At 42.9% G+C, this 19,084-nt stretch overlaps 1 protein-coding gene across 1 annotated transcript in view; it reads right to left on the bottom strand.

The window, feature by feature from the left end:
- The window catches only part of PLXNC1 (plexin C1), a 143,997-nt gene that overhangs the window by 44,831 nt on the left and 80,082 nt on the right, over nucleotides 1-19,084 (bottom strand). The window contains exons 11-19 of the mRNA XM_068561923.1: nucleotides 16,186-16,365; nucleotides 13,693-13,780; nucleotides 10,466-10,669; nucleotides 10,164-10,349; nucleotides 7,720-7,822; nucleotides 4,446-4,547; nucleotides 4,054-4,157; nucleotides 352-390; nucleotides 12-136 (exon numbers count right to left, since the gene is read on the bottom strand). Of these exons, the coding sequence (XP_068418024.1) occupies nucleotides 12-136; nucleotides 352-390; nucleotides 4,054-4,157; nucleotides 4,446-4,547; nucleotides 7,720-7,822; nucleotides 10,164-10,349; nucleotides 10,466-10,669; nucleotides 13,693-13,780; nucleotides 16,186-16,365 (1,131 nt within the window). The remainder of the gene's footprint in view (nucleotides 1-11; nucleotides 137-351; nucleotides 391-4,053; nucleotides 4,158-4,445; nucleotides 4,548-7,719; nucleotides 7,823-10,163; nucleotides 10,350-10,465; nucleotides 10,670-13,692; nucleotides 13,781-16,185; nucleotides 16,366-19,084) is intronic.

The raw sequence follows: 19,084 nt of genomic DNA, 5'->3' as shown, positions 1-19,084 counted from the left end.
TTGGCTGATACCTGTCCTTCACTGAAAAGTTCTTCTGCTTTTCGAGAGTGTGGATGACAGTAACAAGGAAACTTTTATTACAAATTAGGGCATCCAAAGCTGTGAGACTTTCACTCTTATTGTTGGCATCTCTGTTCTGAAAAAAATATAACATAATATAGATAATATATAAACTTAAAGTTAGAAAGTAGATCCACAATGGGTTTTCCAAGACAATGAATTATTTAATATCAAATTTGTGATCCCAAAATACCCACAATAACAATTCAAAGTAATAATGGAGATGAAGATGATGATAACACTATGAAAGTCAGGCAGTCATGAGCGAAAAATGAAAACTTATAGACTTACATGCATATCTTCAGTGAAGATGTGTGTGAAGCCACCTGACTGAGAGGAAGGAGACACTTTTATTATTCATAACATCCAAAGGAAATGAAGAGTGTATTTTTGTTATAATACCTGAGTCCATTTTAATAAAGTAGAGACACTATTTGCTAATCTGACGAGCCCCTGGGCTTATGTTCACTGCATATCTTCTACATAATAAATAATTGTTCAGCTCTCAAGAAACACCAGTGACTTCTGAAAGCCTCTAAGAATATTTATCATCGCATCAGTTCCGTTTTTGGTAGGTGAAGGCATCTCACACTTTAAAAGAACTGACTCAAAAGTTAAAGAAGTGGTGGTGAAGGATTATGCAAATGTACAGACCACTCCTCCAGCAATTTACCTTCTAAGGATAAATACTGAGTTGTGTTGGTAAATTTATACAAGTCTTAGCTTAGAAGCATTTACTGTCTCCATACACATTGTTATTCAAGAAGGGGTGGAGAGGGGTGGGTAAAAGCTAGAACCTGGAGTCAAACAACTTGGGTTCCAATCCTGGTTTTATCACCTACTGGTCACATGACTTTGGACAAGTCATTTAACCTCTCTGTGCCTGACTTTCCTCATCTGAAAAATGGGAACAATATGAATCTCACCTCACGGGTTAGGTGTGAAAATAAAATGCATGAGTGCACAGTAAGTTCTTCATGTCAGCTATCATTATCATTTTTTTTTTTTTTTAATCACTAATTTACAGCAAAGTAGACCACAATGCTGTTGCCCTGCTGGTTTCTAAAAATATTTTAAAGTGTTATGCTCTGTAGCTCTTGAATATAAACTTTTAAATTTGAGTTTCCTTTAATGTACAATGTCATAAATCATAATGGAATTAAATGACTAAATTTTAAAAAGCATGCTAACACTTTAAATGAGTCAACAGGATGAAAATATAAATTCAAACATTCAGTTATTTAAAAATTTTTTGGTAATACTTGAAACTTTGGGCTATTTTTATATCTTATTTAAGTAAATTTCTTCTGCAGAGAATTTCTGCCTTATAGTTTCAAATTTGTTAGCCCAAGTAGAAGACCTCAAACTATTACCTCATACTCTCTCCTGGTAATAAGCAGAAAAATCAGACCCTGGGTTTGCATTTTCTAGTTCCTCATATTTTTCTGCTGAACCAACCTTATGTCAATAGGCAATTTAAACAGATTGAGGACTTCCCTGGTGGCACAGTGGTTAAGAATCCACCTGCCAATGCAGGGGACACGGGTTCGAGCCATGGCCTGGGAAGATCCCACATGCCGCAGAGCAACTAAGCCCGTGCACCACGACTACTGAGCCTGCGCTCTAGAGCCCATGAGCCACAACTACTGAAGCCCGTGCACCTAGAGCCCGTGCTCTGCAACAAGAGAAGCCACCGCAACGAGAAGCCCGCGCACTGCAACGAAGACGCAACGCAGCCAACCAAAAATTAATTAATTTTTAAAAAAACTTAAAAAAAATAAACAGATTGATTCTTGACCTTAAATAGGGAAATACGGCTCTGGCTCCCTGGGTCCCAATGTTCCTTCCTCCTTTCATTCAAATTCCTCTCCTCTAGATGGTTAGGTGCTCTGCTTACCCTTATTTCTTCTATTTTCAGCACAACAAAGTGCCAATATAATGAAAAGCAAGGCTTTAAAAGCCAAAAACCAACTAGCAGGGCAAAGAACTACTGGTAATGCCTTGATCTCTGAGAAGCTACCATTTCCTCTGGGCTTTGCCTATTGTTACCCAGTAGGTGTTGATCACCCAAGTTCTCCCTCCGCCACCCAACCTCCAGGCCTAGAGGATGTGGCTCCTGACCTATCAGTAAAGGGCCTCTCAACAGCAGGACTTACCTTCAGCCTAGAATGCATTTCAACTGGTGTTGTTCTAACGGAGTATCTTCCCTTGTTCTCTAGATCTTTTCTTAATTGTGACAAATTCAGTTTTAACTTAGGTCTTCTCAATAGGGTTCTGATAAATGTATGCTTGTTTTTCCTGTGTCTTCTTCTGACATCAGTTTCTATAGCTTTCCCAGTTGTCTTTCAAGATTCTACGTAACCCTGAGTTAAATCAGTTTGCCTTCTTGCAACTCTCTCTTCTGAGATAACACAGCATTGTTCCTAGGAATTTTTTTTTTTTTTTTAAACACTCGCAACAGCATTCCTTTGCATTCATCACTCTATCTTGCTCTTGATTACCGAATTTAGAAGATAGGAAAACTTTTTCTTTCAGGCCACAGATTACTCTCTTCAGCACTCAAGGGCAATCATTAACTATAAAAGCCCACAGAGTACTCCTGTAGATGGTAGAAATCTCTTCTTTTATTGCTATTAAATTCTTAATGGGGATCTCAGATAGCTGGGAAATAGGACTCTCGGTGCAACCTTTGCTGAGGCCCTGCACAGTCATCCTGATTCAGGGAATTAAACTCCCCTCCCTAGGCAGTATTCTGCCATAGAAATGAAGGAGGTGGCAAATGGCAAGTCCTGGTGCCTGCTATTCCTGGAGGATAACTTAAAAAAAAATACAAGTACAAAAAGCTAAAGTCTTATTTCTAGCCTTCTTGATTTACAACACTAAGGCTTGGACAAAAAAAAGAAAATATGGTGGGTGTTTTATGGAGGTATCCCACCCTCCAGACACAGCATCACATATCATGGTGTCTGCTTCTAGAATTATAGAGAAACTGGAAATTGCTTACTGCATGTGTCTGGGTTTCTGGACTCTAGGCTTCTGGCCAAATGTAGCTGAGAAGCTGATGGTAAGGTGATACAAGCTCTCTTTTGGCCTGGAGAGATTTCTGGCTTTGCTTAGAAGTCTAGATTTAAATGTAATATGTAATTGGTGTTGATGTGTTCCAGAGGTTGGGCCTTGCTGTGGTCACCAGTTCTGGACAAAAAAAGGGCAATATGGAGGAACTGGGGTATCGGGACTTGGAGGTGATGGTAGGAGGATGAGTGTACCTCGCCAAAGACTTGGGAGGGTAAATGAGGAAGGCTATGTGAGTGGGTGAGAAAATGGAGGTGTCAGAACGTGAGACCGAAAACCCAAAGGGTTAAGTAGACTACTCCTCGGAGTCCTAGAACAAATTAATTAATCATTTCATGCAGCTATTTCTACTAAATGAGGATGACACAAACTGATCAGCTGAAGAATAACTGCTGGAGAGAACCATAAAGACTCTACATTGCTAAAAATGGCTGTTATTAACTCAGAGTCTACACATGTCTACTTTTCTCCCTCTTGGCCAATAGTACTTTTCATTTCCAATTGAGAAGTAATAGTGAATAATCTAGTAGCTGCAATGTAAGTCATGCAGATAAACACAGCAAACTGGCCAGCCCACAATTTATTGATTTGTAAATAAACTAGCTCACTTCCCAGCTACAAATTCAGTTCTAAACTGGTAGTAAAATAAAAGCAAAAATCATCACTTTGAACTTGTGTCCCTCCTAGGTTTTTGTTACTGGACAAAGAGTAATTGCCAGTGACCCGCCACTGCTTTATACCCTAATCAATCCAATTAATAGCAATCCTCCTCCCTGCTCTGCTGAGATTTAAGCCATTATTCTGTACCAAGCACATTATCTACAGCTGCCTTGGAAGGAAACACCGTTTTTGACAGTAGCAACAAGCACCTTCATTATTATTCAAGACTCAACCTTAAGAATATGATCAATGCTCTTTTACCTCAGGGAAGAAAGTTCTCAGAGCAAAATGTTTGTAGTCAAGGAAGGGAACAGTTCCAAAACTATCAACCACATCCAATTTATCCATCTGCAGCTCAGCAAAGCCTGCAAAACAGAATCCCAAGAGCAATATTTTAACTCAGAAAACAATGGATAAGATCTTCTGCTGTTTTGTCTAACACGGAGTATGACCTTGGTTTTCATTAAAGAAGAAACAGTAGATAATTACTTGGTTGGCTGCAAAGAAGAGCTGAAATAAAACACAAAGCCAGGCCTAGGCCCTGCTGTTCAGTTGTCTTCTATTATACAGACAGCTCTCATTACTGTGGCTGGTTCCATTTAAGGGTTAAAAAAAGGGGCTTGTTTTTCTACAAATAAAATTTTGGAACCTACCATCACGTATCTCTTTCCGGAGCTCACTCTCCAGGAGCTCCAGCTGTTGGCTCTGTTTGCGACTCAGTTCCTTCGATTTGTGCCTGGTCACTCCCACAGCCGCTGTGGAGACAGAGATCCAGCATGAGACTGACAAAAAGGAAAACAGAACCAACCTTTACAGTCCTTTACAGAGGAGGCGGCGGAGGGAAAGCGAGAAAGACTAGCCTGGAAGAGGTGGAATTTCTAAGAAGAAAGATTCCCAGTGAGGGGTCACTCTACAGACGAAGATGCTCAAATGCAACAGAAAACCCCCCCAAAAAGCCCTACTCATCTTCAAAGTAAAAAACTAAATCAAATGACCTTCACTTGTAACCAAAGATCCCAGCTGGCTGAAAAGGAATGAAACAAGCCAAGTTTCCCTACAGCCACAGGCCACTTATATTGTTCTGTTCTTTTGTAATGTTTCTAAACATCCCTAGAGAAATAAAGTTGAGCCTTAAATGCAGAAAAAACCCACAGATCCACAGTGAGTTCCATGAGCCAAACTTGCATAGATCAAATGGGGTGACAGGATGAGTGGTCCCCAGTGAACCCTTGTATCTGGATATTGCTTCTTTCTCCACTTCATTTTGCTTCTAACTGTGCTGTAGACGCAGTAAACCGAACAAGTTTGGCACTCGGGTTCATGTCCCCGCTCTGCCATTAACTAGCTGTGTGACCTCAGGTAAGTTCCTTAGCATCTCTGTGCCTGGCTGCCTTATCTATTAAAGTGCCTACCTCCTTGTGACATTGACAGGATTCCAGGAAGTAACTCACAGAAAACATTTAGATCTTATTTTTAAAAAAGACTATGTAGCAATTGTCAACTCTCATTATTATTCTCGAAACTTTTTCCTCTTTTTGTAGAAATTTCATGGTAAAAGGATCCTGCTAGATGTGAATGATGCTGGAGGAAACAAAATTCAATACAGCTGTGTGCTGGACCACTTCATAAAGTCAACAGTCTTAATCGTAACGTGCATCACGCATCTTCGAGAGAGGGTGGAGCAGGCAGTGATTCTCAAATTTGCTTGACTATGGAGCCCTCTTTCCAGGAGCGTCACTTGGGACTGCTGGCCCTCAGACCACCCTTTAGGCAGCACCAGCTCACTGCCTGAAAATGGAGCTAGCAGGCCACGTCCGCAAAGCAGTGAGTTTTTTGTGGCTGAAATCTCCAGGGGAAGCTACAGGGGGTGTTTGGTAGGTGGCAGCCCTAGGCCAGGTGTGTATAGTGTTTTCACTAATGATGTGATTGATGGTCTGAAGAGTACACTTACTCAAGCTGCTAAGGACACATGCCTCCATGGAATCATGGTAAGAAGGGGAGGAGAATTTTAAACGGCTTTGCAGATACCAATGAAACCAAAAGTGATGTGTCAGATGGAGCCCACTTCACCTGAAAGAGCATAAACAATCTCTACCAACAAAGTGAAAGGAGAGGAATGAAGAGTCGCAGAGAGCCCAGGAAGAGATCAGAGGTTTCTAGGAAGTCACAAAGTAGATGTGACTCCATGATGAGACTATTCTACCTAGAGCTTCCTGACAGCAGCGGATTCTCAAAATCGAGCTCAGCGTTTAGAATTTACAAGTAATCTTCTTATTTGAAGCCAGCACCGGCCAGGACTTTATTAAAATATCAGGCCCAATTCTGGATTCTAGATGCATTAGTAGTGGTGGATAACTTGGAGAGAGCTTAAAAAATACCTGAAATGATCATCAACGGTACAAAACAGGGTCTCTGCAAAATGAATTCATTCCATTAGGCTAGTTAACAATACACATAAATCCTTCCTTCACTGGACTGGGAACTAGCCAAGAGAAAGGACCAGGACTGAACTCATCTTCCCTAAGTCCAAAGCCTTGCAGTTATCAGCAACATAACAGGTGCTCGATAAACATCAGGTAAATGCATGCAGGGATGGATGAATGAGTGAGTGAGAGAGTGAGTATATGGAAGGAGACGTTAGCAACTATTAACCGAAAACCATTAGAGAGGCGATGCCTGCATTAAGTCAAGGAACATGATGGGCTCCACAGCTGTGGAGAAGAGTTCTCTTTTTTAAGGAGGACAAGAGGAAACAGACTTAAAATGAAAAGCAGCTCAGAAACAGAGGTCAAAAACTGAATGGCTGGGGCTTTCCTGGTGGCGCAGTGGTTGAGAATCTGCCTGCCAATGCAGGGGACACGGGTTCGAGCCCTGGTCTGGGAAGATCCCACATGCCACGGAGCAACTAGGCCCGTGAGCCACAACTACTGAGCCTGCGCGTCTGGAGCCTGTGCTCCTTAACAAGAGAGGCTGCGATAGTGAGAGGCCCGCACATCGCGATGAAGGGTGGCCCCCGCTTGCCGCAACTAGAGAAAGCCCTCGCACAGAAACGAAGACCCAACACAGCCAAAAATAAATAAATAAATTAATTTTTAAAAAAAAAGTTTAAAAAAACAAAAACAAAAACTGAATGGCTACAGGGACCAGGTCCTCAGATGAGGTAAGTGGTCTGGGTGGAGACAGTAGGGAGTGGTGGAGACTATGGCAAAAGCTCAGTGAACACCTGCCCTCTCTCTAGGGGTAGCTGCTCCTGAGCTCCAGCAAACTGATGTTATGGAAAACATTAGGATCCAATGATCCAGATCTTTCAAATTTTCAAGAGATTTTAAAGAATCACCTAATTTTAAAATGTTGTCAATTACTTCAAATTTTTAAAAATGCTATGTGGGCCAAACAAAACACATCGGCTGGCCAGATTTCATCCAGTGAGCAACCACCATGGGATCACTGTGTTTGGATGAGCCTTGGAACATTTTAATAGATGGTACAGATCACACTTCCAAAACACAGTTCTGCCAGGAAAGACAGGGCTGGGGTAGGGGTGAGGGGCAGGGTTTGCTGGGATGAGAAGGCAGGATGAGATGACCAAGTCCTTGGAGCCCAAAATCCCAAAGGAATTCTGAGGAAATAATGTAAATGGTACATTTGTCATCACAATTCACAGGTTCAGGGAAGCAAAGTGGATCATATTTCTCAAACACCAAGATACCAACCATCTTTGTAATCCAGCCTTTTATTAATGAAGCATCCTAAAAAATGTTTAGAAAGCCCTCAACGTGTACCTATTAGTCCTTTCCCAAAGTTTTGATCTGGGTCTTCATCCACTGATACTTAACTGAAGCAAACAGCCCCTGAAAGCGGAAAGCCTTCCTGCCTGCCAAGGCCCCAGGGAATAATTTCTCTGACAAAATTAAACAGGGCACTTACCAAAAATGACAATCACTAGCAAGACGGGAAGCCCAATCAGAAAATACCAAGTGGAAATAACCGATTCCCGCTCGACGTAGAGTTCCAGGTTTCCCAGTTTGACCTAAGGGGACAAAGAGTGTCATTAGACCTGGTCGAGGTGGGGACCACATCTAGGTACACAATTCTTCCCCCCAAATGGTTTTCTCCAAGATACAAAAAGAGGTGGCAAGCTAGGCAGGATATCCGAGTTCAAGTCCCATCTCTGGGCAGATTAGCTATGTGAATTTGAGCCAATCAGGAACATTCCCTGTGCCTTGGTTCCCGGATTCAGCTCCAGTCAGTTGCAGGGCTAGACCTACAGATTTTACACTTTGGTCCTCTTTGCCCTGGGGGTTTTAAACTGCAGGAATGGGGGCGATAAAGAGGCAGTAACCTGTGGGTAAGAAACCCTCTTACCCCTGGACTAAGGAAGTAATCCAACTTTTTAATCTCTTCTACATCTTGTGTTTCCTTGATGGGCCTATTTTGAAGGAAGCATTCTGTGGCAAAAACCAGTTTGGCAATGCTGCCAGGATGATCCCTGAGGGCCTTTTCCAATTTTAGGTTTTGATTATAAAAGTTTGTAAAACTTGTAAAGGGAAAAACTCTATATCAAGCCTTATTTTTGCACTGACATACATATAAGTATTGAGGAACATTACCATCCTGGGAGCCACGGCTGCCCCTGTGGAATTATCTGAGTGCAGACTCCATGCCCAGACAGCCCAGGTTCTAAGTCCCAGTCCAGAGAATGAACCTGGGCCCTCGGCAGCGAGAGCACGAGTCCTAACCACTGGACTGCGAGGGAGCTCCCCCTCCTGTCCTTCCCAGCTGTAGGAGCTTGCATTAGTCACCTATCCGTGCAGTCCTCACTTTCCCCATCTCTAAAATGGGATGCTGTTAGCGCCTCTTCGGAGGGTTGTCGTGAAGATGAAACGTGCCGGCATTTGTTTGTAAGCGAGCTTCTGGCACTCCTGCCCAGAGCTCTCCAGCGGACTCCTGGAGCTCAGCGCCGAGTCCTCACAATGACCCCCAATTGGCTCTCCATGTTCCCCGTTAATGCTCTCACCTCCTTGCAATACTCCCCCCCTTGCTCCTTCCACTCCGGCCACACTGGTCTCCTTGTTGCCCTTTAACAGCACCAGGGAGGCTCCTGACTCAGGAACTTTGCAACCTGTGGTTCCCTTTGCCTAGAACACTTTACCCCAGATGGCCCACGGCTCATGCCCTCGTCTCCCTGAGGTCCTGATTCAAATGTCGTCTTTACAGGGAGCCCTTTTCTGGCCGCCATCGTAAACCTTGCAGCACTGCCCCTCACCTCCTGCTTCATTTTTCTTCATAACAGTTACCACCATCTAACACATCTTCAATTTATTTTCTATACTACCTGCCTTTTTAGGTAAGATCCGTAAAGGCAGATATTTGGGGAGGGGTAGGCGGGTCTGTTTTCTTCTCTGCTATGTCCCTATGTCCCAGTGCAGGCACTCAGGAACTAGTCCTGGATAATGAAGAATGCTACCATTTGCTCTTCTCAACTAACCAGACACGTGGGATCCCTTGTGAGTTTAGTTGCTGTTATTCATTTTATAATTATTATGACCCTCTTTACCGTACAACAGACGGCCCAAGGGAGGTTCAGCTAAAGCCAACTTATCTAAGGCCACACAGCTATTAACTGGTGCAGCTGAGACACAAACACATTTTTTGTTTTGCCTTCCAGTTGATGTTCTTTTTTCTTATCCTTTACCCAATTACTTATGACTCTAGATCATAAAGCGTTTTGGGGGGGATATAGACTGTGCAGAGTCTCATGAACACTATAAACGGAGGTTTCTAATATGTTTCCCTTCACCACGGTCTCATGTCTTTATTGTGGGACATAAATATACCAGTGATGGGATGGACCCTCAAACGTGTCTGGAAAAAGATTAAATGCAGTGAGTCTGACTTCACGGTGGAGGAAGCAGCCCATGACCCATAGATTATCTGGTCCCCATTAGACTCCACTGCCACTTTCTGTGTGCCAGGGAAGCCCCCATTCTGGGTTTCTGCCAAGACATGGCACCTCTGCATTTGGGCAAAGAATGACAGCTCACTCGTCAATGGGTCTAGAGATTCTGCTGCAGATGCCGCAGTCTAAATGTATGGCTAGAAAAAAAGTTATCAAGACTCATTAGTATCATAAACAATGGTGCGCTCAGTGCTTTGACATTCCAATGGCACAGGGGTGGGTTCTGCAAGCTGTTCTGGAGGAATAACGTTTGGGTCTACAATACCAGCTTTGTTTATCTTCACTGAAAGTGAAGATCTAAAGATCCATAAAAGATTCTATTCTGGCTTCTCATTTAGCCAAGGAATCCCCCCTCCCCCCGCCCCACACCAAATAAGGTAAAACTAACGGGTAGGACTGTCAGGCAACCTACGCGAACTTTCTTGGAAGAGGTGGCGATGCTGTTTGCAGCAGTGATGCCTTTAATTTTGCAAAAGATGGTGGTGAGATCTTGATTTCTAGTAATATTTTCAAAACTGCAATTTAATTGCTCATTTTCTCCATGGAAGAGAGTAATTTCAATGTCTTTCTTGGAAATGTTGAAGTTATCATTTTCTTTCTGTGAAAAACAAGGTGAAGATGAAGAAGTCAAGGCGTGTGTGGAAACTCACAAACATAATACACCTTTCCTGTCGAGGGGAGCACATCCTCCCACCCGAAATGAGAGAGACATACTTGAATTTTGACTTCCAATTCTGTGTCCACCTCAGGCTCAGCCCGATACCCTGTAAATCTGGGGTCGTCAAGGTACTGCAAGCTTCCACAATCCAAGTAGGTCTCCTGGACCCTGAGCTTCACAGTGACATTCATACGCCCTTTTGAACTCTTTAAACTGGGGGCTAAAAATCTGCAGTAAGTCGCCATACAATATTCAGAGACCTGAGGGAGAAGGAAAGAGCATTTTGACAGCTTCATTAATGAATTTCAGCTCTGGGATTGAAGAGCTAAGTGACCTGGGCAACTGAACCTCTCTGTGCCTCTGTTTTCTCCTCTGTAAAATGGGGATAACAGTGTACCCACCTCATGGGGTTGAATTAACTCTAAATTAAATGAGATGAGGTCTCACTAAATTAAATGAGAATATCCATGCAAAAATGCTTACAAATCCATGCAAAAAAGCACTCAACAAATGCTAATATGACTATTAACATTATTAGTAATAATGAAAGAAGGTAGTAATACAATAGGAAAAAAGGGTACTCGGAAAAGAAGTCAGCTAGAGAAAGGGGAAGACTGCACCAATGGGCCTGTGTGTCCTTCAAGACATCAAGGCTGAGTCCTGGGAAACTACAGGAAGGGAGGAGCCGCTTCTTCGGCAAGGCTGGCTGCAGGCTTGCGTCTGCTGGCTCAATCACTCTGTGTTGGCAAACCTCTGTGCTTTAGCAGAAATCACTAACCGCAAGAGGAAAAGGCTTTGCAGGCCTAACAAAAAGTAGAGGAAAACAAAAGTAAAAGGGACAATACAGCTCCTATGAAAGAAAGAGCATGAAGATGGGAAACCACGCAGAAAGGGTGGCCCACTTTACAGGCTTATTTAAAACAAACAAGCGAGCATAAATACTGTCATTTTCAGGTGTGCAGGGAGTTGGGCAGAGAAAGCTGCTGGGAGAGGGGAGGTTGATGAACGTTCTAAAGAAGAGCAGCTAAGACTCCTAAAAGGATATTTGCCAGGTGGGGATTTTTCCTCTTTGTTATTTGCTGTCTAACTAATGTTGGAATTTTAAAAAGAGGGTAGGAAGAAGCAACAGGTGGGAAAATCGGATGCAGAGCACTGAGATGTGGACAAGCAAAACCTCCCTTCGCCTTTAACGCCTTTCCTTCCAAACGACTGCCCTGAATCTCTCATTCACGTCTCTGGCGACATGAAGAAAACCACAAAACCCACTGCCTCAGCCTTCTCAACAGCCGTAACCCCAGCAGGCTGGCTTTTTGCTGAAGACGCCTTCTAGAAAGATTCCTGGTGATAGGGTCACCCTAACCTCATTATTCTCAACTCCCTAAATTTCCATACCAGTGTCTTCTGAGATGCTCTTTTTCTCTAGTTTCTGAGCAACTTCCTGGCCACCTTCACTGGCCATCTTGTTTTCTCTCACTCCTTAAAATTAAGCTGTTCTGCAAGATTCCATCTCAGGCGCTCTGTTCTTCTTCCTTTGTGCCCTCACTCCCAGGCTGTCGTTCACATTCTCCTTCTAATGACAATGCTACGAAGATGATCCGTCATCTCCAGCTCCACCATCTCCCCACCATCCCTAGATACCTGCGAGAGCATCCTTATGGGTCTCCCAGGCTTTTTTTCAGTTACTGCCTCTCCATGTGATTCTATGCACCATCGCCAAAATCATCATCATAAAGGGTACCTATCCTCACGTCACTCCCTGCTCAAAGATCTTCACTCCCTCCCATTGCCTACAGAGTTAAGGGCAAACTTTTCAGTCTGATACTCTCTTATGGCCCAGCGTGGCTTTGCAGCCATCCCTCTGGCTCATTCCCGACCAATCGTCTCGGCTCCAGCGGAGCAGGACTCACCGATATTCCCATCAGGGGCCTGTGAGTAACCTGTCTCCTCTGCCCCACTGCTTCTACCTGCTCAAGTCCTACCCATCCCGCTCCACTCCACAGACATGCTGAAATCTGCTCTAGTTTAATTTCTCTTTCATGTGGAAACACACAGTGGGGTATCTGAGCTGGAAGGGAATCAGAGGACCTAGAACTTCAACACGGCCTGTGGGCTCAGCTTTCCATCCCAGTGTAGATCACCCGTCTCCCTCGGTGAAGGCAGTGTGACTCTTATTTACCTTTTGTCCCTGCAGCCAGGAAAACGTTTGGCCCACAGTAGGTGCTCAGTGAATTCTACTTGATATAGGGACAGCACTGGGGAGGGAGAGCAAGTTCACTCACAAGTGCAGGCAATGCCTCCTGGAAGAGGGTCAATCTATACGAACCACTCAACAGGATGTGTTGACATCATGGAGACGGGGCCTAGAATCAGGTACAACATAAGGCTTGGAACTGGCTCTGAAGGGTGTCAGGACTCGGACGTGTGTATGACAAGGCTCTAGGAGGACTTAGGAAGGCCTCCTGGCTCTAGACCTGAAGCCACACTGGTTCCAAGCGGAGGCCGGGTCTGTGGCCACTAACACGCCTGCCAGTTTTGGCAGGCAGTGGTCTGGCTGGGCCTCAGAGAGGCTGTTGTCTTCACCTCTCTCATGAAGGAGGGACAGAAAGGGGAAGAGAGAATGGGGAGAGCCTTCGAGAAGAGCCTAGAAGTGCACTCAGAGGCCCCGACTTGTCTCTGAAGTTCATCATTTCCCATGACGAGGTCCGTGTGTGACTCGTGTTGGGCTAAGAACTGAGTGGGGCTGAGGGCCAGACCCCTGTGCGGGGACAGGAAAGGCAAGAGGAGGTGAGGTCAGAAGGAAGGCACCAAACCAGGTTAAAGAGACAAGGGCAAGAGAAGGAGAAGCACATGACAGGATCTCTGGGACGTTCACAGGTCACTTTACCTCTGAACCACAGCGTGCTCTGTGTGGTGGGACCACTACCACCTACCCTTCACAGGAATGCTCTTCCTTACATCACACCTCAGCCACTCACAAGGCATTCTCACAAGTATTCACAAACACTGTCTCACCAAGGTGACTTATTACAGGGGGGAGATGGCAGGTCTTGTCGTATCACCTCTCTTCCCTCTGTGCCACACCTCGAAACTCTCAACTCCAAGTCTGAGGTCTTATTATTTCCATTACAGTACAGATGGTATTTATTATAGATCATGCAACAGGTAAAAGCTTATGATAGCACAAAGGCACAGAAACAAAAAATATCCCCCAACACATTTGAGTGTGATGAAAACAAAATCATCCTTGAAAATAACTATTATTACAAAGCAGCTGAAGACTTACATTTATGTTTCCTTTTAGCTCGTGTGAAATGATTAAGTTGTCAATTACATCAAAATTTCGACCCATGATGGTTATATTTTGACCACCACTGCAAGGAAAAAAGCAATGAGAGGAGTTTCATAGATAAACACACAGGCATTTTGCATTTATTAATAAAACCATCAATTTATTCATACTCAATATTAAACTCAGTTATGTTTGAGAGCAAATTAATAAATTTTAATTTCAAATGCACGACAGCTTAACAAGTCTTTTCATGATACTGATAGTTTTTAAGATACATAAATATAAAAATTCAGGTTGGATCCTGTTTTAATTCTAAGAAAATGCCCAAATTCTTGTAAAGAATTTTGAGTTTTGCTGTGTCATGTTTCCACATATAATTAGATCATCAGCTGTACCTTGAAAAGATTTCACTAAATAGAATTTTGTTTGATTACTGTTTAATCTATATGAAGACTCTTCAATCTAACAGTTTTCAAAATCAACCTACCAATTATATTTTATGTAGGGAGACAGGGAATACTTTGGACAAGGTAAAATTATAAATGACATTACAAGTCTAAATTCCTATTTGGTAAACCACATAAATAACAGCTATGTCCTATCTCTCTGAAACTAAGCCAAATAATTTCACATATTCTTAGCACATAATTGCATTTAAGCAAAGTGGTCATTAGATGTGAAATAAACAGCTGTCCACAGCTCTGGCCACCCTTTCCCATTCACATAGGTCACTAGACACTCATTCCAGGGGACAGGAGCCTGGATAGGTCAGCTCCATCGGGCAGCCGAGCCCATGATGACAAGACCAGGAAGTGGGCACGAGCAGGCCAATTTGTGTAGGGCAGAGGGAAGACATTAAGCCCTGAACCTTCCAGCCACAAGGGGGAAGAGCTGAGCTGGCCTCACGCCAGCCTGTCACCATTACTAGAAAACCAGGCCAAGTGTGCTCCACCAACGGTCAGCCTGCAGAGCCATGTTTTGCCCAGGAGTAACCAAGAGACACGGGCTCAGAATGTCACAGGTGACTGGACATTAAGAAGCCTCTTATTTTACAACAAAGGAGAACACTGGTGGCTCAGAGCACAGCACCCTGGGCCAGACTGCCCGGAGCCTGCAAGTTGTCTGAATGCTCCCCACCTCATTGTCCTCATTGGCAAAAAGGGCTACTCATAGCAGACCCCTTAGGCTTGTGAGGATTTCTGAGTCAATAGATCCAACACACCAGGCATGTGGGGAGTGCTGCATCAATGTTTGCTTTTATTTATAGGAAGGATTGAGACCCACGGCAGAGAGTGCCATGCTAGAGCCTTGGTTTGGACATGTCAGCTTTCCTCATGCCACTATTACAGGCAGAATTGAAGTCCCAACCCCCAGTACCTCAGCATGTGACTGTATTTGGAGATAGGACCCTGAAAGAGGTAATTAAGGTTAAATGAGGTCATTAGGGTGTGCCCTAATCCAATATGACAGGTGTCCTTATAAAAAAAGATTAGGACACAGGCAAGCACCGAGGGAAGACCATTGTGAAGGCACAGACAGAGGATGGCCCTCTACAAGCCTAGGAGAGAGGCCTCAGAATAAATCAACCCTGAAAGCGCCTTGATCTTGGACTTCTAGCTTCCAGAAATTTGATGAAATACATTTCTGTTATTTAGCCGTCCAGTCTGTGGCTCTTTGTTATGGCAGCCCTAGCAGCCTAATACATCCACCTCTCACTTCATCTTAAATAAGAATATTAGAAGTGATTTTCTTTTCTTTTTTTTTTAAAACAAAGCTGCATCTGTAGTTTCACCTACAGTACTTTGAAAGTTAGCTTCATGCTGTGTTAGGTGGAGAAACTATCTTTAGGGTTATAGTCTAAAATCTGAATGTGAATTTAAATTCAACTAGGGGGGAGGTTTTTTTTTTTTTTCTTAATGTAAGAGTCATCTGAAAAGAGTTTCTTTGGAATTTCCATCTCTCACTTAGGGAATATCTTTGAAATGTAGATACTGCTTTTCATTTAGATAGCTCCCAATATTTCCTCAAATTATTCAAAACAGCTTACTCTAAAGGTTATAAATTGAAAGATGTAAGAAAGAAGAAGCTTTGTGTCATGGGCAGGAGTGAAATGTAATGAAGAGGGTTATGTATTTGCAACAGAAACCTAGGTTTAGTTACTACAACTGAACAAAAATTTTTAAATGCATAAGGTTTAATACGATCTGAACAGAAACCAGAGTCCGAGCAAACATTTTAGCTGTGAGTTTCCTGGCAGCCACAGCTAAGAGTAAAACAAGATGTACTCATAGTGTCTACTGTGACAACGGAAAGCAAGCTGCTTATCAGGTATACCTTTGTTTTCTATGAATAAATCCTACAGAGGAAATTCTGTGAGGAGAATTTAGATATGACAATTATTTCTATATTTATTTGCGTGAAATCCATGATCTTTATGCATATGACCTTGTTAACCACAACAAGAGAAAAATATGCTCTAGAAAGTACCTGATCCAGGTGGTAGCAGGATATATGAGGGAACAGAGGGGCAGAGCGATATAAGACAAGCGTCCCACCGAAGAACATTTCCCGCCGTCGAACTGGATACACACATCCTTCATTTCTTTTCGGCTTGATGGAAGAGAGAATTTCATATGGGTGTCATTTAGCACATGGCTAACCTGTATCCTAGAAAGGGGTAGAAAAGAACTCTTCAGTGACACAGACCTTAGCACAACTGATTACCCAAGGGGACAGGATATGAATTTCACTTGAACTACAACAGCTCCCAAACTATCGGAACAGCCGCAGGCAACTGCCGATTAATCAGGGTCCACTTACTCAGTATGGGTATTATCTGGGGGCTGGGTTCCTCTTTCTTTTGTGCATTTTTATGTTTTTATTTGCATTTCCCTTAGAAGTGGGGAAAGAAGGAAATGTAACCATTGCCTTTAAGAAGCCCTAATAGGAAGTGGAACGTGGACTAGGTATTAAAGTATACTAAGGAATTGTCATTAATTTTGTTGAGTACGCTAAGGCTACGGCTATATGTTAGACATATTGTACTTAGGAGTGAAAGGATATGGTGAGATATCCTGGGATATGCTTTTACTTTATTTTTTTTTTAATTTTAAAAATTTATTTATTTATTTATTTTTGGCTGTGTTGGGTCTTCATCGCTGCACATGGGCTTTCTCTAGCTGCGGCGAGCAGGGGCTACTCTTCGTTGTGGTTCACGGGCTTCTCATTGATGTGGCTTCTCTTGTTGTGGAGCATGGGCTCTAGGCGCGCAGGCTTTAATAGTTGTGGCACGCGGGCTCAGTAGTTGTGGTTCGTGGGCTGTAGAGTGCAGGCTCAGTAGTTGTGGCGCATGGGCTTAGTTGCTCCGCGGCATGTGGGATCTTCCCGGACCAGGGCTCGAACCCGTGTCCCCTGCACTGGCAGGTGGATTCTTAACCACTGTGCCACCAGGGAAGTCCTGGGACATGCTTTTAAAAACTCCAGCCGCCATCCTTCCTTCACTTCCAAAAATGTGGAGGAGATAGATGAAACAAAATTAGCAAAACGTTAAGTTTTGAAGCTGGAGGAGGGGTACAGAGAGGTTCGTTACACTCTTTTCTCTTGTGTATGATTGGAAATTTCCATGATGAAAAGCTTGAAAAAAGAGAAGTCCCAGTCAAGCACTGGGGCAGGGGCGTGGTAGAACCCAACCCCAGGCAGAGATGGGGATTCTGCTGTTCAAAGAGCAGAGAGCGCAAAACTAAAGTCCTAAAGTCCATGCCAAGAGCCCAGGGGTCTCAGAATCAATCAGCATCAGAACCAAGCTGCCTCCCGAGGAGCTCCAGACCGGAATTTAGCTGGGACTGTCCTAGGTGCTCCTGAAATCTGCAGAGCGTGCCCTCAACACCTTTCAGGAGTCAAAACAAAGCCTTCTACAACATTCCCTGTGTAACCTGCAGCTTCCTCTGTACATCTCGTCTACAATGAGCCTCTAAAGTGCAAGTCATGAAGATGGGGTTCTGTCTGAATAATGCTCAGTATAATTATTCCACATGAGAATTTATTATTATTACTTAAAGGCTACGTGCATGATTATCTACTTTAATGCACATAGCCTTTAAGTAGTAATAATAGATTCTAACAATAAAGCAAATTCAAAAAAATTTGAGTCGGTTTGTACTTATACCACCTCAAATTTACATTCTAAGATTTTATATTCAGAGCAAAGCTCTAGGAAATTCATTGTAAAATGGCTGATCATTAAAATTCAAACTTATTTATCAATTTTGGAAGGAGACAGAAATACGGGTCATTCCACTACTATCCTTATATTTTTCTCTTCAGATTAATTAGGCATTTAAAAAATACCATATTAAAAGAGTTTAGGATTATGGCATGAACTCAGATATAGGATTAACTGGGTATTATGTTTACTGCTCGTGAACTTGGGTTCACCACACAGATGTGGTTACTGAAATGCTACATGCAGAAGGGTCTCTCTCAGTCATTTAATTTAATAACTGCAGTATCTCAAGACACATTCGGAATTGGAATGAGAGCATAGAGTCAGAAACAGGGTAATGCTAGGAAAAACGACTTATTTTCCAGTGAATTTGATTGCCTTTCAGTGAACACACAGGTGTCTAACTTCACAGATTTTGCTACACAAAATGAAAGATTTTTGCAGTGGGGTATTTAGCCAGGATAAATGGTACAAAAATACCTATGTCGCATAGATACAGCCACTAATGTGTGCTTGATAATTCCGGTAAATAGCAGAACACAGCAGAGCCCCCCGTGAGCAGCTTTTTCCATCAAAATGACAGACGTCCCAAATTTACTGCTAGGAAGGGAAGGGGATGGCAGTTAAATGCAGCAAATGAATTAAAACAGAAAACTCAGTAGTAAGTAAGTGTGGCAGATTCAAACACTGTACACATCTGTTTCAGTAGTTAAGAACCAAAACACCACGCTTCAGTGGATTGTCTTCCACGCATTCCCACGATGAGAACAAAGTCAGTATTATACTTCACGTAGATTGCAACATCTTTTCCTTCAAATTAGCCCACACTTATAAAGACTAACAAGCAGGAAACGCAAAGTATCTATGATGTTATTATTATTTTCTCTCTTTTTGTGGGGTAGCATTTGCACAAGAGTGTTAGTGAAATACTGAGATTTTCTTCTCTCAAAGTTTCATTGAAAGGAAGTGTTAGGGGAAAGAGATCATAGAAATAATGATGTTCAAATGGTACATTGACCAGATATTTGTGTTGGGGTGTTTTGTTGCCCTTCTTCTTTTTTAAATTAATGTATGTTCCACTGAGTTATTATTTGAGCCTGAAACCAATCCAATAAAGAGAAGGCTAAAAAGAATACAATGGATCAGAAAATTTCTTTTTTCAAC

The sequence above is a fragment of the Eschrichtius robustus genome, chromosome 13, assembly GCF_028021215.1.
Source record: "Eschrichtius robustus isolate mEscRob2 chromosome 13, mEscRob2.pri, whole genome shotgun sequence".
NCBI lineage: Eukaryota > Metazoa > Chordata > Mammalia > Artiodactyla > Eschrichtiidae > Eschrichtius > Eschrichtius robustus.
This window is presented reverse-complemented; position numbering and strand designations above follow the sequence as displayed.